General features: G+C 39.3%; 1 protein-coding gene across 1 annotated transcript in view; it reads left to right on the top strand.

Moving 5' to 3' along the window:
- Positions 1-13,179, top strand: part of LOC110200983 (cadherin-related family member 3-like) — a 90,908-nt gene that overhangs the window by 44,692 nt on the left and 33,037 nt on the right. The window contains 3 exon segments of the mRNA XM_078151677.1: positions 7,260-7,367; positions 7,891-8,072; positions 10,858-11,098. Of these exon segments, the coding sequence (XP_078007803.1) occupies positions 7,260-7,367; positions 7,891-8,072; positions 10,858-11,098 (531 nt within the window).

Here is a 13,179-nt window from a genome sequence, read left to right as displayed (position 1 = left end):
TCATTTTCAGTTCCAAATTCTCCTTCCTGCCCCTCCCCTCTTGATTAAGAAAACAAGAAATATTATACATATGAAGTCATTAAAAACGTGTTTCCACATTAGCCATATTGTTAAAAAAAAAAGAGCCAAGAAAAATAAAGTGAAAGAATATGCTTCAATCTCCCCTTAGAGTTCATCAGTTCTCTCTCTGGAGGTAGGTAGTATTTCATCATAAGTTCCTTGGAATTGTCATGGATCATTGTATTGATCAGAGTAGCTGTCTTTCACAGTTGCTGATTGTTACAATGTTACTGTTACGATGCACTTCTAGTTCCACACATTTTGCTTTGCATCAGTTCCTAAAAATTTTCCCAGGTTTTTTTTTTGAAAGTGTTTGCTCATCATTTCTTCTAGCACAATAATATTCCATCACCATCATATACTACAATTTGTTCAGCCTTCCTCAGTTGATGGGCATCCCCTCAATTTCCAGTTCTTTGCTACCACAAAAAGAGCTGTTAACAAATATTTTTGTCCATATGGGTCCTTTTCCTTTGACCTCTTTGGGATAAAGACCTAGTAGTAATATTACTGGATCCCTTGGGCATAGTTCCAAATTGTTCTCCAGAATGGTTGGACCAGTTCAGAACTTCACCAACAGAGCATTAGTGTCTCTATTTTTTTTTTTCTTTTTTGGGCTAGGCAATGGGATTAAGTGACTTGTCCAGGGTCACACAGCTAGTAAGTGTTATGTGTCTGAGGCCAGATTTGAACTCAGGTCCTCCTGAATCCAGGGCCGGTGCTCTATCCACTGCACCACCTAGCTGCCCCTAGTGTCCCTATTTTCCATATCCCCTTCAGCATTTGCCATTTTCCTTTTCCATCAGGTTAGCCAACTTTGTTCAGCTTTTAATAGCCTTTCATAACCTAAATTCTTCCTATCTTCCCAGGCTTCTCACACCTCTCTTCTAACAACTTACTGTACAATCCAGTGACGTGGGCCTCCTGGCTGTTCCTCACATGAGACGTGTCATCTCTTAACTCTGGGCATTTTCCCCAGCTGTTCCCCCATGCCTGAAATGCTCTTCCTCCTCATGTCCACCTCCTGGCTTCCCTGGCTTCCTTAAGTCTCAGCTAAAATTCTCTTTCATAGGAAGCCTTTCCTGGCTCCCCTTACTGGTAGTTGCCTTCTTTCCAAGATTTGCCCTATTTATATCTTTGTAGTTGTTTGTGTGCTATCTCCTCCCAAATGACTACAAGTTCTTTGAGGTCAGGGACTTTCTTCTTCCTTTCCTTGTAACTGCAGCACTTTTCATAATGTCTGGCATATAGCAGGTGCTTAATAAATGTTTATTGACTTGACTTGACTATTTATCACCCAATAGTACTTCATTTTCCCAGAGGATGAAGGATTCGCCATAGACAGCATTGGAACCATATCTACAACAATGACTTTTGACTTCAACAGAGGACCCAAAAGGTAAAGAATGTAGACAGATTTTGTCCAGTCTAAATGTTGTTTCCTTTTGTGGAAATTTCCCTTTTCTGTACTTTTCCCATGATCCCTTGCTTCACTCCCATTCTATCGATGCTTTTAATACCAATAGGGGATATTGAGAATAAAGTCATTATTTGACTGCCTGTATTCTTGCTACTGCTGACTTTTGTAGAAAGTGCAGTAAAACATGTTGGATATGGAATCAAAGGCTTGGGTTCAAATCCTGACGATTCAATTCAATAAACATTTACTAAGCACTTTCTCTGTGCAAAGGACTATGATTGAGTTCTAGAGATCCTAAGACAAAACAAAACAAAACAAAATAAAACAAAATAGTCCCTGTCCTCCACAGTTCATTTGTGTATGGGAGTGGGAGGGAGGGAGATACAACATATAGGTGACCTTTGTAACCAATCTATTCTGTGATATTGAGCAAGTCATTTAGAACCTCTAACTTCAGTTTCCTCATTTGTAACTTGAATGAGCAGCACTAGATAGTCTCTGCTGTCTCCCCTAACTCTAAATATATGATTAAATTTATTTTCCCACCTTAGCTTCATCTATCCCATTTAGAACTCAGTCCCCACCACAGCAGTGCATAGAATGAAGGCTGGATGTGCTCTTTCCCCAATCTCCATGGAAGTCCATGGGCCGGGGAGAGTGTAAGCATTTCTTTTTCCATTCCTCAATGGATAGAGAATGGAGTCTTGTTTTGTAAGAATGGCTATGGACAGAAACATTCCATTATAGTCCAATGAACCTTAAAATTTACCAGACCAATATCTTCAAGTTTTCTCTGTAGAATCGCAAATGCCAAATGGGGAAGCATTGCCCACTGTTATTATTCTTATTTAATGTTGATTTTTAGGAGCTTTCTAGGTCTCGGGGTACTTTACAGAAAATGATAATGTAGCGATAACCATTCAAACCCAATCTGTAGTGAGCCTGAGCTGAGATTTCACAACCTTGGCCAGTTGAGGATGTCACATTCCTTGCTCACCTTACCTGCATGTTAACAGCCTTAGCATCCAGGCCTTAGCAGAGACTTTTGTGCAAACAGGAAGAATGGGTTTGGGCCTCAAGGCACCAAACAGGCCTTTTTATCTATTTTTTGCTACAAAATTCCTTAATTTACAGTGGTATTTGCTTCTTAACCAAAAGATGTTACCCATATTCTCAACTACAAAGAAAACCCAGAGAAAAATGAAAATGGATGATCAAAATCCTTTATTTTCATTTTGTGTTTACTGCTATAGTTCAATGAATTCTCACTCTCATCAGCAGGTATATTCCTGCCAACAGTGCAAATTGCAATATATCCATGCTTACCCATCCTGTGCCACTCTTATAGAATCATAGATTTGGAGCTCCAAAAGTTCTTGGAAGTAATCAAAGGCAACCCCCTCATTTTGGAAGTTCAGTGCTTTACATACCTACTAAGTGTCTGAGGTAGGATTTGAACTCAGGTCTTTCTGGCTTCCAGGTTCAGAGCTTTTGCCCAAGTCCCCTGAGAATCATCCATGGGGGAAGAGTTCCACCTCATCTTTGCTCTTCTTGTGTATTGTTTAGAGGATTATAAATAGTATCTTATAGAGAGGCAGCTAGGTGGCCCAGTGAATAGAGTGCTGGGTCTGGAGTCTGGAAGATCTGAGTTCAAATTTCACCTCAACCATTTACTAATTGTGTGACCCTGGGCAAGTCAACTTAACTTCAGTCTGCCTCAGTTTCCTCAACTATAAAATGGAGACAATAATAACATTGTTATGAGGATAAAATGATATAATATTTGTGAAATGCTAATATAATTTCTCTTTCCCCCATTCCTTCCTTTTTTCCTTCTTCCCTTTCTTTTTTCCTTCCTCCCTTCCTTTTTTCTTTCCTTCCTTTCTTTCTTCCTTCATTCCTTCTTTTCCTTGTTTATCCCTTGACTTTTTTTTGGACAGTAAGAATCATATGTTTGTTTTCAAAATTATAATCATTTCAGTTGTCTACGATTGTAAGTTGCAGTAAAGTTGCCAGTTTGCATTGGTAGAAGGAATTTCTCCACTTGGCTCTATCTCCACCAATAAAATAAGAAGTTCAGGTTGAAATAAAGCATTATAATTTAAAAATGCATGAACTAATGGCAAAAAAGTTCACTAATAACAACTTATTTTTTAAAAATTGATCTTTCTTTATACAAATCCAAGTGAGACCCTTTCCCTTCCTTAGGTTCTGAGAAATTGGAGCTTATTGCACTGAATAATTGAATTACCCATTTGTAAAATTTGAATCCACAATTCTTTTGCTAATTGTTCATGCAGAATTCCCAATAAAGATCAACAGAGTGCTCATTATTTTTTCCTTCTTTCTTTGACTTTGGGGCTTTAATAGGTTCTAGGATCACTGAACCTTTAAGTAGGGGTAGAGAAATTTCGGTGTTGCTTCATTTACTCTTGTTAATTCATCCCTTCCAGGGAGATAGCAGCAGCAATGGCATCCCCATTGTTTGGCTTCTGATGAAAATATTGGAATGGCTCATTAGGACCTTCCTATCCCTTCAATAAAATACTCGGTCTTCATTGAGCTAGATGAAGTGTAGTTGGAGGATTATAACTGGCTCTTATTCATTAGCTGGTTCATTATGTTTTTCTAATTGATAATTTTTAGTCTTATTAGATAAAAACAATTTTTACCATGAATTTACATTTGTCAGAATCTGGCCAGAGGTGCCTCAGTGTGCATGGTGCCATGGGAAGGAAGTTGGACTTTAGAGTCAGGAAGAACTGAGTTAAAATTCCACCTCTGATATTACAAATTGTGCGACCCTAGGCAAGTCACTAGATCTATTGGAGACTCAACTATAAGCTGGAGATCATGGATTTGGTACTAGAAGGAATCTCAGAGATCATTTAATGAAACCTCCCATTTTACAGGAGAGATGATAACTGAGGCCCTAGGAGGGTTAATTGACTTTCCTAAGGCAGCAGAGCAACCTTAGAGATAAAGAACCTCTGGTAATTAACTAATCAATAAGCATTTATTTAGTGCTTTACTATGTGCTACATACATACAATACATAGAAATGCAGAGTCCCTGCCTTCAAGAAACATACATCCCAGAAGTGAATAATTACAGCATCTACCTCAGGGACTTGGTTTGAGGCTTAAGCAAGATAATATGTAAAAAAGCTTTGAGAACTTTAAAGGTTATACAAATGTCATTTCTTAGTAATCATTTTATTTTGGGAAAACTTGTGAAATCCTGCAGAACGATGTCTTTTTCTAAACAATCTTGAGTAAAAAAACATCATTCTGGGCTGAATTATTGGAGTACTTTGGGTTTAAGTTAGAGTGTAATTGGCTAGCTATTAGGCAGCTAGGTGGCTCAGTGGATAGAGTTCTGGGGCTGGCGTCAGGAGACCCAAGTTGGAACACTATTTGTGGGACCCTGGGCAAGTCACTTAATGTCTATTTGCCTTAGTCCACTGGAAAGGGAAATTGCAAACCACTCTCAATACCTCTGCCAAGAAAAACCCTCTAGACAGTATGGCTCACTGGTTAATAAAGAGTCATATACTGAACAACAGCAATATCTAGATACTGTCTATGCAATTAATTACATTTTTCCTTATTTAAATTTAAAAAAAGTCTGGGTTTAATGAATTCCTCCCCCCAAAAAATAATATTTCCATATATAAAGTATATGGACAGAAAACGATTAAATGTGAAAACACAAATCTCCTGTGTGTATAGCTTGTTAAAAGGATATAATAAATGCTCATTGATTTGAATCCAACATGTCATATTCAAAGTTGTTTTCTTTACTTTTGCTTACTTTTCTGCTTCCTTTAGTTCTCATGAGTATGTGCACATCCATGTGCTTTTAAATACTTCAATGACCCTCTTTCCTTTTTTTTTTTTTTTTGGTGGCCCTCTCAACATACCCCCTTTACCCCACCCCAAACAAAAAAAGAAGACACAATCATTGTAACAAATCGGTAGAGTCAAGCTAATCCAAACATTTGCCTTGTCCCAAAAAGTGCCATTCTGTACCTCGTGTCCATTCCCCTTCTATTAGGAGGTGGGTGGTTGAGATCATTTTGCCCCTATAGAAATAAGCAAGGTTTGGGATTTTGTTCTTTTGTTTCTTTTGTTTCTTTTGCTCCAAATTATCCAGATCTGCTGTCTAAATCAATATGATTATCCAGATAACTGCTGAGCTTGTCTCTTTCCTTGGCCCTCGTAGATAGAATCCTGTTTCCTGGGAAACAGCCTAGCCACCAAACCGTGCACCTGGGAGTTGAGGGGAGAGGCCAATAACAATCAGCAGTATCATCTATGCATAGTTCCTCATGTTAATGAGCCAAACAGTAATCTTCCTATTAGGAAACATCCAGCTTCCCCATAGCCTGCGCTCTCCTCCTCCAAATCTATAACCAGCTCTGCTGAAATGGAATCCCATTAATCATCCTACCCTTTGGATCTCTCTCCTTAATCGTCACCCTATTCAGAAGAGTTTCTGAAGCAAAATCCTTTGCTCTTGTCAATCAGTTTTTGATATTGAAAGGTCTGAGCTTGGAGGATTAATGGCTAGAAGACTGATTCTAAAAAAAATACCTGGCTTAGTGTCCCAGTAGGAAATAGTGTGGGCTGGTGGCATGGGAGCTGGATTTGGCTTCAGATGACCCAGGTTCAAATCCTGGCTCTGTGACTCACTATCTCTCTGAGCCTCAGTGTTTTTTAGCTGTCATATGAGGGCATTGAACAAGACAGTTGGATTTTGAATCAAAGGACCTGGGTTCTAATTATGACCCTGCATGCCACTTATTCTCTATGTGATATTAGTCAAGTTGCCTTGTTTCTGGTCCTTATTTCCTCACTGCAAGATAAGAGAGTTGGGTTAGTAATCTCTGAGGTTCTTGATATAAGCCTATGAACCTGTGAAAAGTCATGATTGAGAAAGAAGGAAATAATCATTTATAGAGTGCCTACTCTGTGTCAGGCACTGTGCTGAGCACTTTTCAATCATTATTTCATTTTGTCCTCACAACAACACTGGGAGGTATGTGCTATTATTATTATTATTCCCATTTTATAGTTAAGGAAACTGAGGCAAACAGAGGTGCAAGTGACTTGCACAGCTAATAAGTGTCTGAGGCCATGTTTGAATTCAGGTCTTCCTGATTCCAGATGAGTGCTCTATCCACTGAACCACCCAGCTGCCTCTGCCTCATGGGACTTATAGTGGAAAGGCACCTAAAATAACATTCTATTAAACTCCCCCATTTTACAGGTCAAAGGATTGTAAATTTCAACTTGGAAGGGACCTTGGAGGCCATAGAGGTATATCTGTGCCAGGAGAAGAGGGAGACAATCACCTGTGAATTGTGCCCTCACATAATGTGGGGCTTAAGAGAACAGGGGACTTGGGAGAGGTATACTATCGAGACAGGAGTGTGGGTATGTTACCCCTGGGGTTAGATATTCTGCAGATTCATTGAGGCAGACCAGTAAGAAAGGTACTGCATGATGGCACTGTGGGGCCATGTTTCACTTGTACCTTGATAGTTAAAGCCCTGGTACTCCACTATGCTCAACTGATTTGACTACATAGAATGTTGCTCAGTTCAAACGTGGTATAAGCCATGTGTTTGGGCAAGTTTTTGATGGATTTGATCAATGCAGTTGACTGGTGAATTTGGCCCAAACAGCTGGACCAGTCTTGTGTGCAGACCCAGACGAGAGCATGCCTGCATTCCCAAATGCTCTTTCCTATTGCTTTTGTGTGTTTGCTTGTTTAGCTTTTCACTGGTTATTAAAGTGGCTGACCTGGGAGGACTTTTCGTCATGGGAAACATAAAGGTCTTCCTCATCAATGTAAACAATAAGGCCCCTTTTCTCACCTGCAGGTAAGGAAATAAAAATATGTAATTTTACTTCAGCCTTGACAATTAAGTATGGAATCAGATGAAATTCATTATTAAAATTGTTGCATTCTAAAGCCTTTGGTGGCAGTGGGTGGGGAGGAAATAAACATAAACTATAACAAAAAAAATTGATTAAATTTTTTTTTTTGCTCAGAGGTGGGAAAAACATCTAGGATATAAAATCCCCAAATAAAAAGGATTTTACTGAAAGCAAAAGATCTTTAAAGAGAAAAAAGCTTTTGATATTATACTAGAAGGATGTCATATATGCTGAATGCATTGCCAGGGCAATATGCCCTTTGATTCATTGGCTGGAGTTGTCAAGATGCATCTCTAGCCTTCTCTGCCCCACAAGGAACCTACCCATGCTCCATGTCATTACCAAATTGCTGATAAAACTATTCTGGTGGGCAAGGATTTTCAGTGCCAGACCCTTTCTCTAAAGGAAAGAGAAAAGACATATACTCTGTCCAATGGTGTTCTCATATTCTTTTCTTCAAGTAAGTTTATTTAACATTGAAGAAGCAGTCTTGACTCCTACCCTGGTGAACTCAACAACCCCTCCAGAAGGCAACATCATGCTCGCTGAAGAAACTCCGCTGGGGAAAACTGTGGGTGCCTGCCGAGCTACTCATGAAGACCAGATGGGACGTCTCACCTTTGAACTGGACTTTGCTATTGATAAAGGTGGGGCAGGAACTGGTCTTGGGTCTTGGAAGTTGTGTTGTCCAGGGGAAAGTACTGGCCATAGAGTCTGAAGGCCTGTTTCAAATGCTGGCTTTTCTGCTTCCTACCTGTGTGACTTTTGTTTGTTTGTTTGTTTTAGGCAATTGGAGTTAAGTGACTTGCCCAGAGTCACACAGATAGTAAGTGTCAAGTGTTTGGACTGAGGCAGGATTTGAACTCAGTTCCTCCTGATTTCAGGGTCAGTGCTCTATTCACTGCACCATCTAGCTGCCTGTACCTGTGTGACGTTGAGCGTAATTTAACTCCTTGCCTCAATGCCTCATGTGCAAAATCAGAGGCTTGGACTAGATGGTCTCTAAGGACCCTTCTCCCTCTAAAATTTAAGTACTGATTTATGATATTTGTTGCCTGGTAGATTTTTTAACTGGTATCAAAATCAACAAACAAGGATTTATTAAGTGTTTACCCTATGCCAGGCACTGTTCTAAGAAAAAGGAAAAACAATCTGTATCCCCAGGGAGCTTACAATCTAATGGTTCTAATTCAGGCTGAAGCAAGCCATAAGAACTTCTTGTTTCAGTGAAATTCAACATTGTTTTCCCCAAGCTTATCTGATTCCTGGAAACTCTCAACTGGAGTTCCCAGACTCATGGCTACCAACATAAGAACTGTGTGGACAGCCTGCAGTAAGTCAAAATGACCAAATCAATCAATTTCTTGGCATTGTCACACTGGTTCAGTGTCAGAAATGGGTATAATTTTATCAGAGGAAATGCCATTAAAATGATGCATTACCATCTGCTTTGCCCCTGCACCCTGAGGACCACGGGTTCTTCTCTGACTTGCAGCTGAAACCTTCTATATGTGTTGTGTCCCCCATTAGAATATGAGCTCCATGAGAAAAGAGACTACTGTAGTTTTCTATTTGAATCTCTGGCACTTAAGACAGGGCTTTGCACATAGTAAGTGCTTAATAAATGCTTTTACCCTCATTCAGTTGGAGTCTTTCTTCTGCCTCTCTTCTCTCTGTTTCTCCCTCTCATCCCTTCCCTTTTCCTTCTCCCTATTTCTCTTCCAACCCTGCCATCTTTTTCCCTTTCTCTGTGTAGAAAAAAAAATCTTGAAGACTTTGACCTTTCTTTTTTATGCCTTACAATAAAGATTTGGGATTAGGGCAGCTTTTTCAATAACTTCAACTGTCCAAGGACAGTGAAATCAAACTATAAAGCACCTAGTCAGACAACTTATCTTAAGAAATGGTTCTGGAGGGTTAGGTGGAACTGGGGGCCTGAATGAGTCATAGGCACATCATTCACTGCCTGAATTCACTAGGTAAATGCTCAACTTTCTACTTTAGTTTGTCCATAGATGAAACAAAGTGATTCTCTGGAATTATTTCTAGTAGGGTATGAAAACATTGAGATAGCACCTATAGCTTTTCACCAAAATAAACTTTGTTTCACATTTTCGTAGCTAGGTAGCACAATGGATAGAGTGATGGGCTTGGAGTCAGGAAAACTCATCTTCCTGAGTTCAAATCTGGCTTCAGACACTTACTAGCTATGTGACCCTGGGCAGGTCATTTAATCCTGTTTGCCTCTGTTTCCTCATCTGTAAAATGAGAAGGAAATGGCAAACCACTCCAGTATCTTTGCCAAGAAAATCCCAAATCAAGTCATAAAGAGTTGGACATAACTGAACAACAACTTTTCTATCTACTCCTGTCATACCAAAAGCTAGTAGGGTCAACCAGTGCCTTTTTGGAGTCAACAGTTATTCATCAATTTTCAATCCTGTTCCAGACTCCCCATTAATGTTGGTGTAACAGTGATTCTCTGGTTTCCAATGCCCGGAGGCCAGGTCTGTTACATGCCATCTCTCTCCTAAGGTTCTCTGATAATGTCAAGGAACTTGGGAGGTGTCTGGTCTCTTCCATTGGCTCCCACGGGCACCAGTTGTATTACTGCAATTTAGGGGTCTGGTGCCCTATTTCCCTTTAATCATTTAGCAGTCAAGTTAGTCTTTACAAAGGAATATTTATTTCAAAAGTACAACACAAATATACAAGCATCCCCCCCCCCACCTGGGGCACGATCCCCCATCCTTAAATCCTCCTCGGTTTCTTTGGATGAGAAGCGCATTAAATTTACAGCTTAACTCAGTACCTATTCAACATTAGTCCCACAATTTCCAAGTCTAGAGCCACCCTCAGTTTGTGTCCTGGACCCTGGTTTCTAAAGACTTTCCTACTGGTAATGTAACAACATCTTGCCTGAAATTCTGGCTCCGAGGTCTTCATGGCTCCAGCTCCAGCTCCAGGACATGAGACTCCATATACCTAGAACTGGAAAAGACAAATGAAACAAAACCAAAAACCCAAGCCTGTCTCTTGGGGCCACAGTTCTTAAGGGGAGGTGAAGCTGCCTTCAGTTCTTTCTCAGTTACTGCATTGAGTAAATGAGACGTTCACTCCTGGATGTCACTGAGGGGTGTGTGTGTGTGTGTGTGTGTGTAAGAAAGAGAGAGAGAGAGAGAGAGAGAGAGAGAGAGAGAGAGAGAGAGAGAGAGAGAGAGAGATTCAGTCTGGTAGTTTTTAATGATTTAGTCAACCAGTGGAAAGAGGCTTCTCTCACCTGTGAGGTAGATGAATGCAGAATGAAGCAGGTCCCTCACATCTCCTATTTGGATGTCTCTATCTTAGGTGATCTTGGCATGTACCAAAGCCCCATTATATTCATTTATACCAGATCTTTCTTTAAAGATTTCCCAGGATTTTTGTGTGTAGTGAGGGAGGATATTTTGAAATACATACCATTCCTTTTCATAATGAAATGTCTTGATGTTCCGGAGGGTGGAACTGTGATGATTGCTGACCGTCTGGATCTGGAGGAGACTGACTTTGTGAGTGTTCAGTTCTTTACCATTAAGGCGCGTGATGAAGACCAGCACTGCGCAGCTATTCCTGTGATAGTGTACATTCATGGGATCAATGATAACCCACGATTCTGTGATAAGTATTTGTACAGGTGAGCTCAAGAGGTGGGGAAAGGAAGAAGAAAGATTGAGTCAGTTAGGTAGCTGCTGGATCAGTTGAGTTTCTTGACTATTTCCTGTAAATTCTCTCATCATCTAGTTAGTGCCATTCAGGCATGGAATGTCTAGCATTAAAAACAGGGTCTCACACAAATAAAGTCAGATCTAAATAAGTGGAAAAACATCAGTTGCTCGTGGGTAGGCTGAGCTAATATAATAAAATGACAATTCTACCTAAATTAATTTACTTATTCAGTGCCATACCAATCAAAAATTATTTTATGGAGCTAGAAAAAATAACAAAATTCATCTGAAAGAACAAAAGGTCCAGAATATCAAGGGATTAATGAAAAGAAATGCTAGGGAAGGTGGCCTAGCCATACCAGATCTTAAATTGTATTATAAAGTAGCAATCATCAAAACTACTTGGTACTGGCTCAGAAGTAGAGTAGATCAATGGAATAGATTAGGTACATAAGACACAGTAGTCAATGACTATAGTAGTCTACTGTTTGATAAACCCAAAGACCCCAACTTCTGGGATAAGAACTCACTATTTGACAAAACCTGGAAGAATAGTATGGCAGAAACTGGGCATAGACCAACATCTTACACTGTATGCCAAAATAAAGTTAAAATGGGTACATGATTTAGGTATAAAGGCTGATACCATGAGCAAATTGGGAAAGCAAGGAATAGTTTACATGTCAGATTTGTGGAGAAGGGAAGAATTTTATGACCAAAAAAGAGATAGAGAACATTGTGAAATGCAAAATGGATAATTTTGATTGCATTAAATTGAAAAGTTTTTGCACAAGCAAAGCCAATGCAACCAAGATTAGGAGGCAAGCAGTAAAATGGGAAAGAATTTTTAAAACTAGTGTCTCTGATAAAGGCCTCATATCTAAGATATATACAGAACTGAATGGAATTTATAAGAATACAAGTTATTCCCCAATTGATAAATGGTCAAAGGATATGAATAGGCAGTTTTCAGATGAAGAAATTAAAGCTATCTATAATCATATGAAAAAATGCACTAAGTCGCTGTTGATTAGAGAAATGGAAATCAAAACTCTTAGGTACCACATCATATCTATAAGACTGGTTAACATGACAAAACAGAAAAATGATAAATGTTGGGAAAGAAGTGGGAAAATTAGAACACTAATGCATTGTTGGTGAAGTTGTGAACTGATTCAATCATACTGGAGAGCAATTTGGAACTATACCCAAAGGCCTATAAAAATGTGCATACCCAGCAATAGCACTTTTAGGGCTGTATCCCAAAAAGAGCATAAAAATGGGAAAAAGTCCCACATGTATAAAAATGTTCATAACAGCTTTTTTGTGGTGGCCAAGAATTGAAAATTGAGGGAATGCCCATTAACTGGGGGATGGCTAAACAAGCTGTGGTGTGTGAATGTAATGGAATATTATTGTACTATAAGAAATGAGGAGCAGGTGGATTTCAGAAAATCTGGAAGGACTTATATAAACTGATGCTGAGTGAAGTGAGTAAAATCAGGAGAACATTTTACACAGTAACAGCCAGGTTGTGTGATGACTGACTTTGATAGACTTAGCTCTTCTCAGCAGTACGAGGATCTAAGACTACTTCAAAAGACTCATGATAAAAATGCTGTCCACAGACAAAGACTGTGGAATCTGAATGCAGATCGAAGCATACTATTTGCTCTCTTTCTTTTTTGTCTTGTTTTGTTGTGTTTCTTCTTTCTTGTGGTTCCTCCCACTCATTCTAATTCTTCTTTACAACATGACTAATGTGAAAATAGGTTTAATAAGAATGTATATGTAGAGCTTATATCAGATTGCATGCCACCTTGGTGTGGGGAGAGGGGAGGAAAGCAGAGAAAATTTAAAACTCAAAAGCTTATGGAAGTGGATGTTGAAAACTAAAAATAAATACATTAATTTTTTAAAAAAATTTAAAAATTAATCTTTAACCCCCCCCCCCAAAATGCAGAGTCTCCTAGAGCAGATTCCCTTATGCTGACCCCCAGAACATTCTGCATCATTCCTTAATGAATTGAGAGTTCTTGGTTCACAGTCT

This window comes from Phascolarctos cinereus, unplaced genomic scaffold (genome assembly GCF_003287225.1).
Source record: "Phascolarctos cinereus isolate Bilbo 61053 unplaced genomic scaffold, phaCin_HiC Scaffold_4;HRSCAF=312, whole genome shotgun sequence".
NCBI classification, from domain to species: domain Eukaryota; kingdom Metazoa; phylum Chordata; class Mammalia; order Diprotodontia; family Phascolarctidae; genus Phascolarctos; species Phascolarctos cinereus.
Note: the sequence above shows the minus strand (reverse complement) of the source record. Positions and strands in the feature narration are given on the sequence as shown.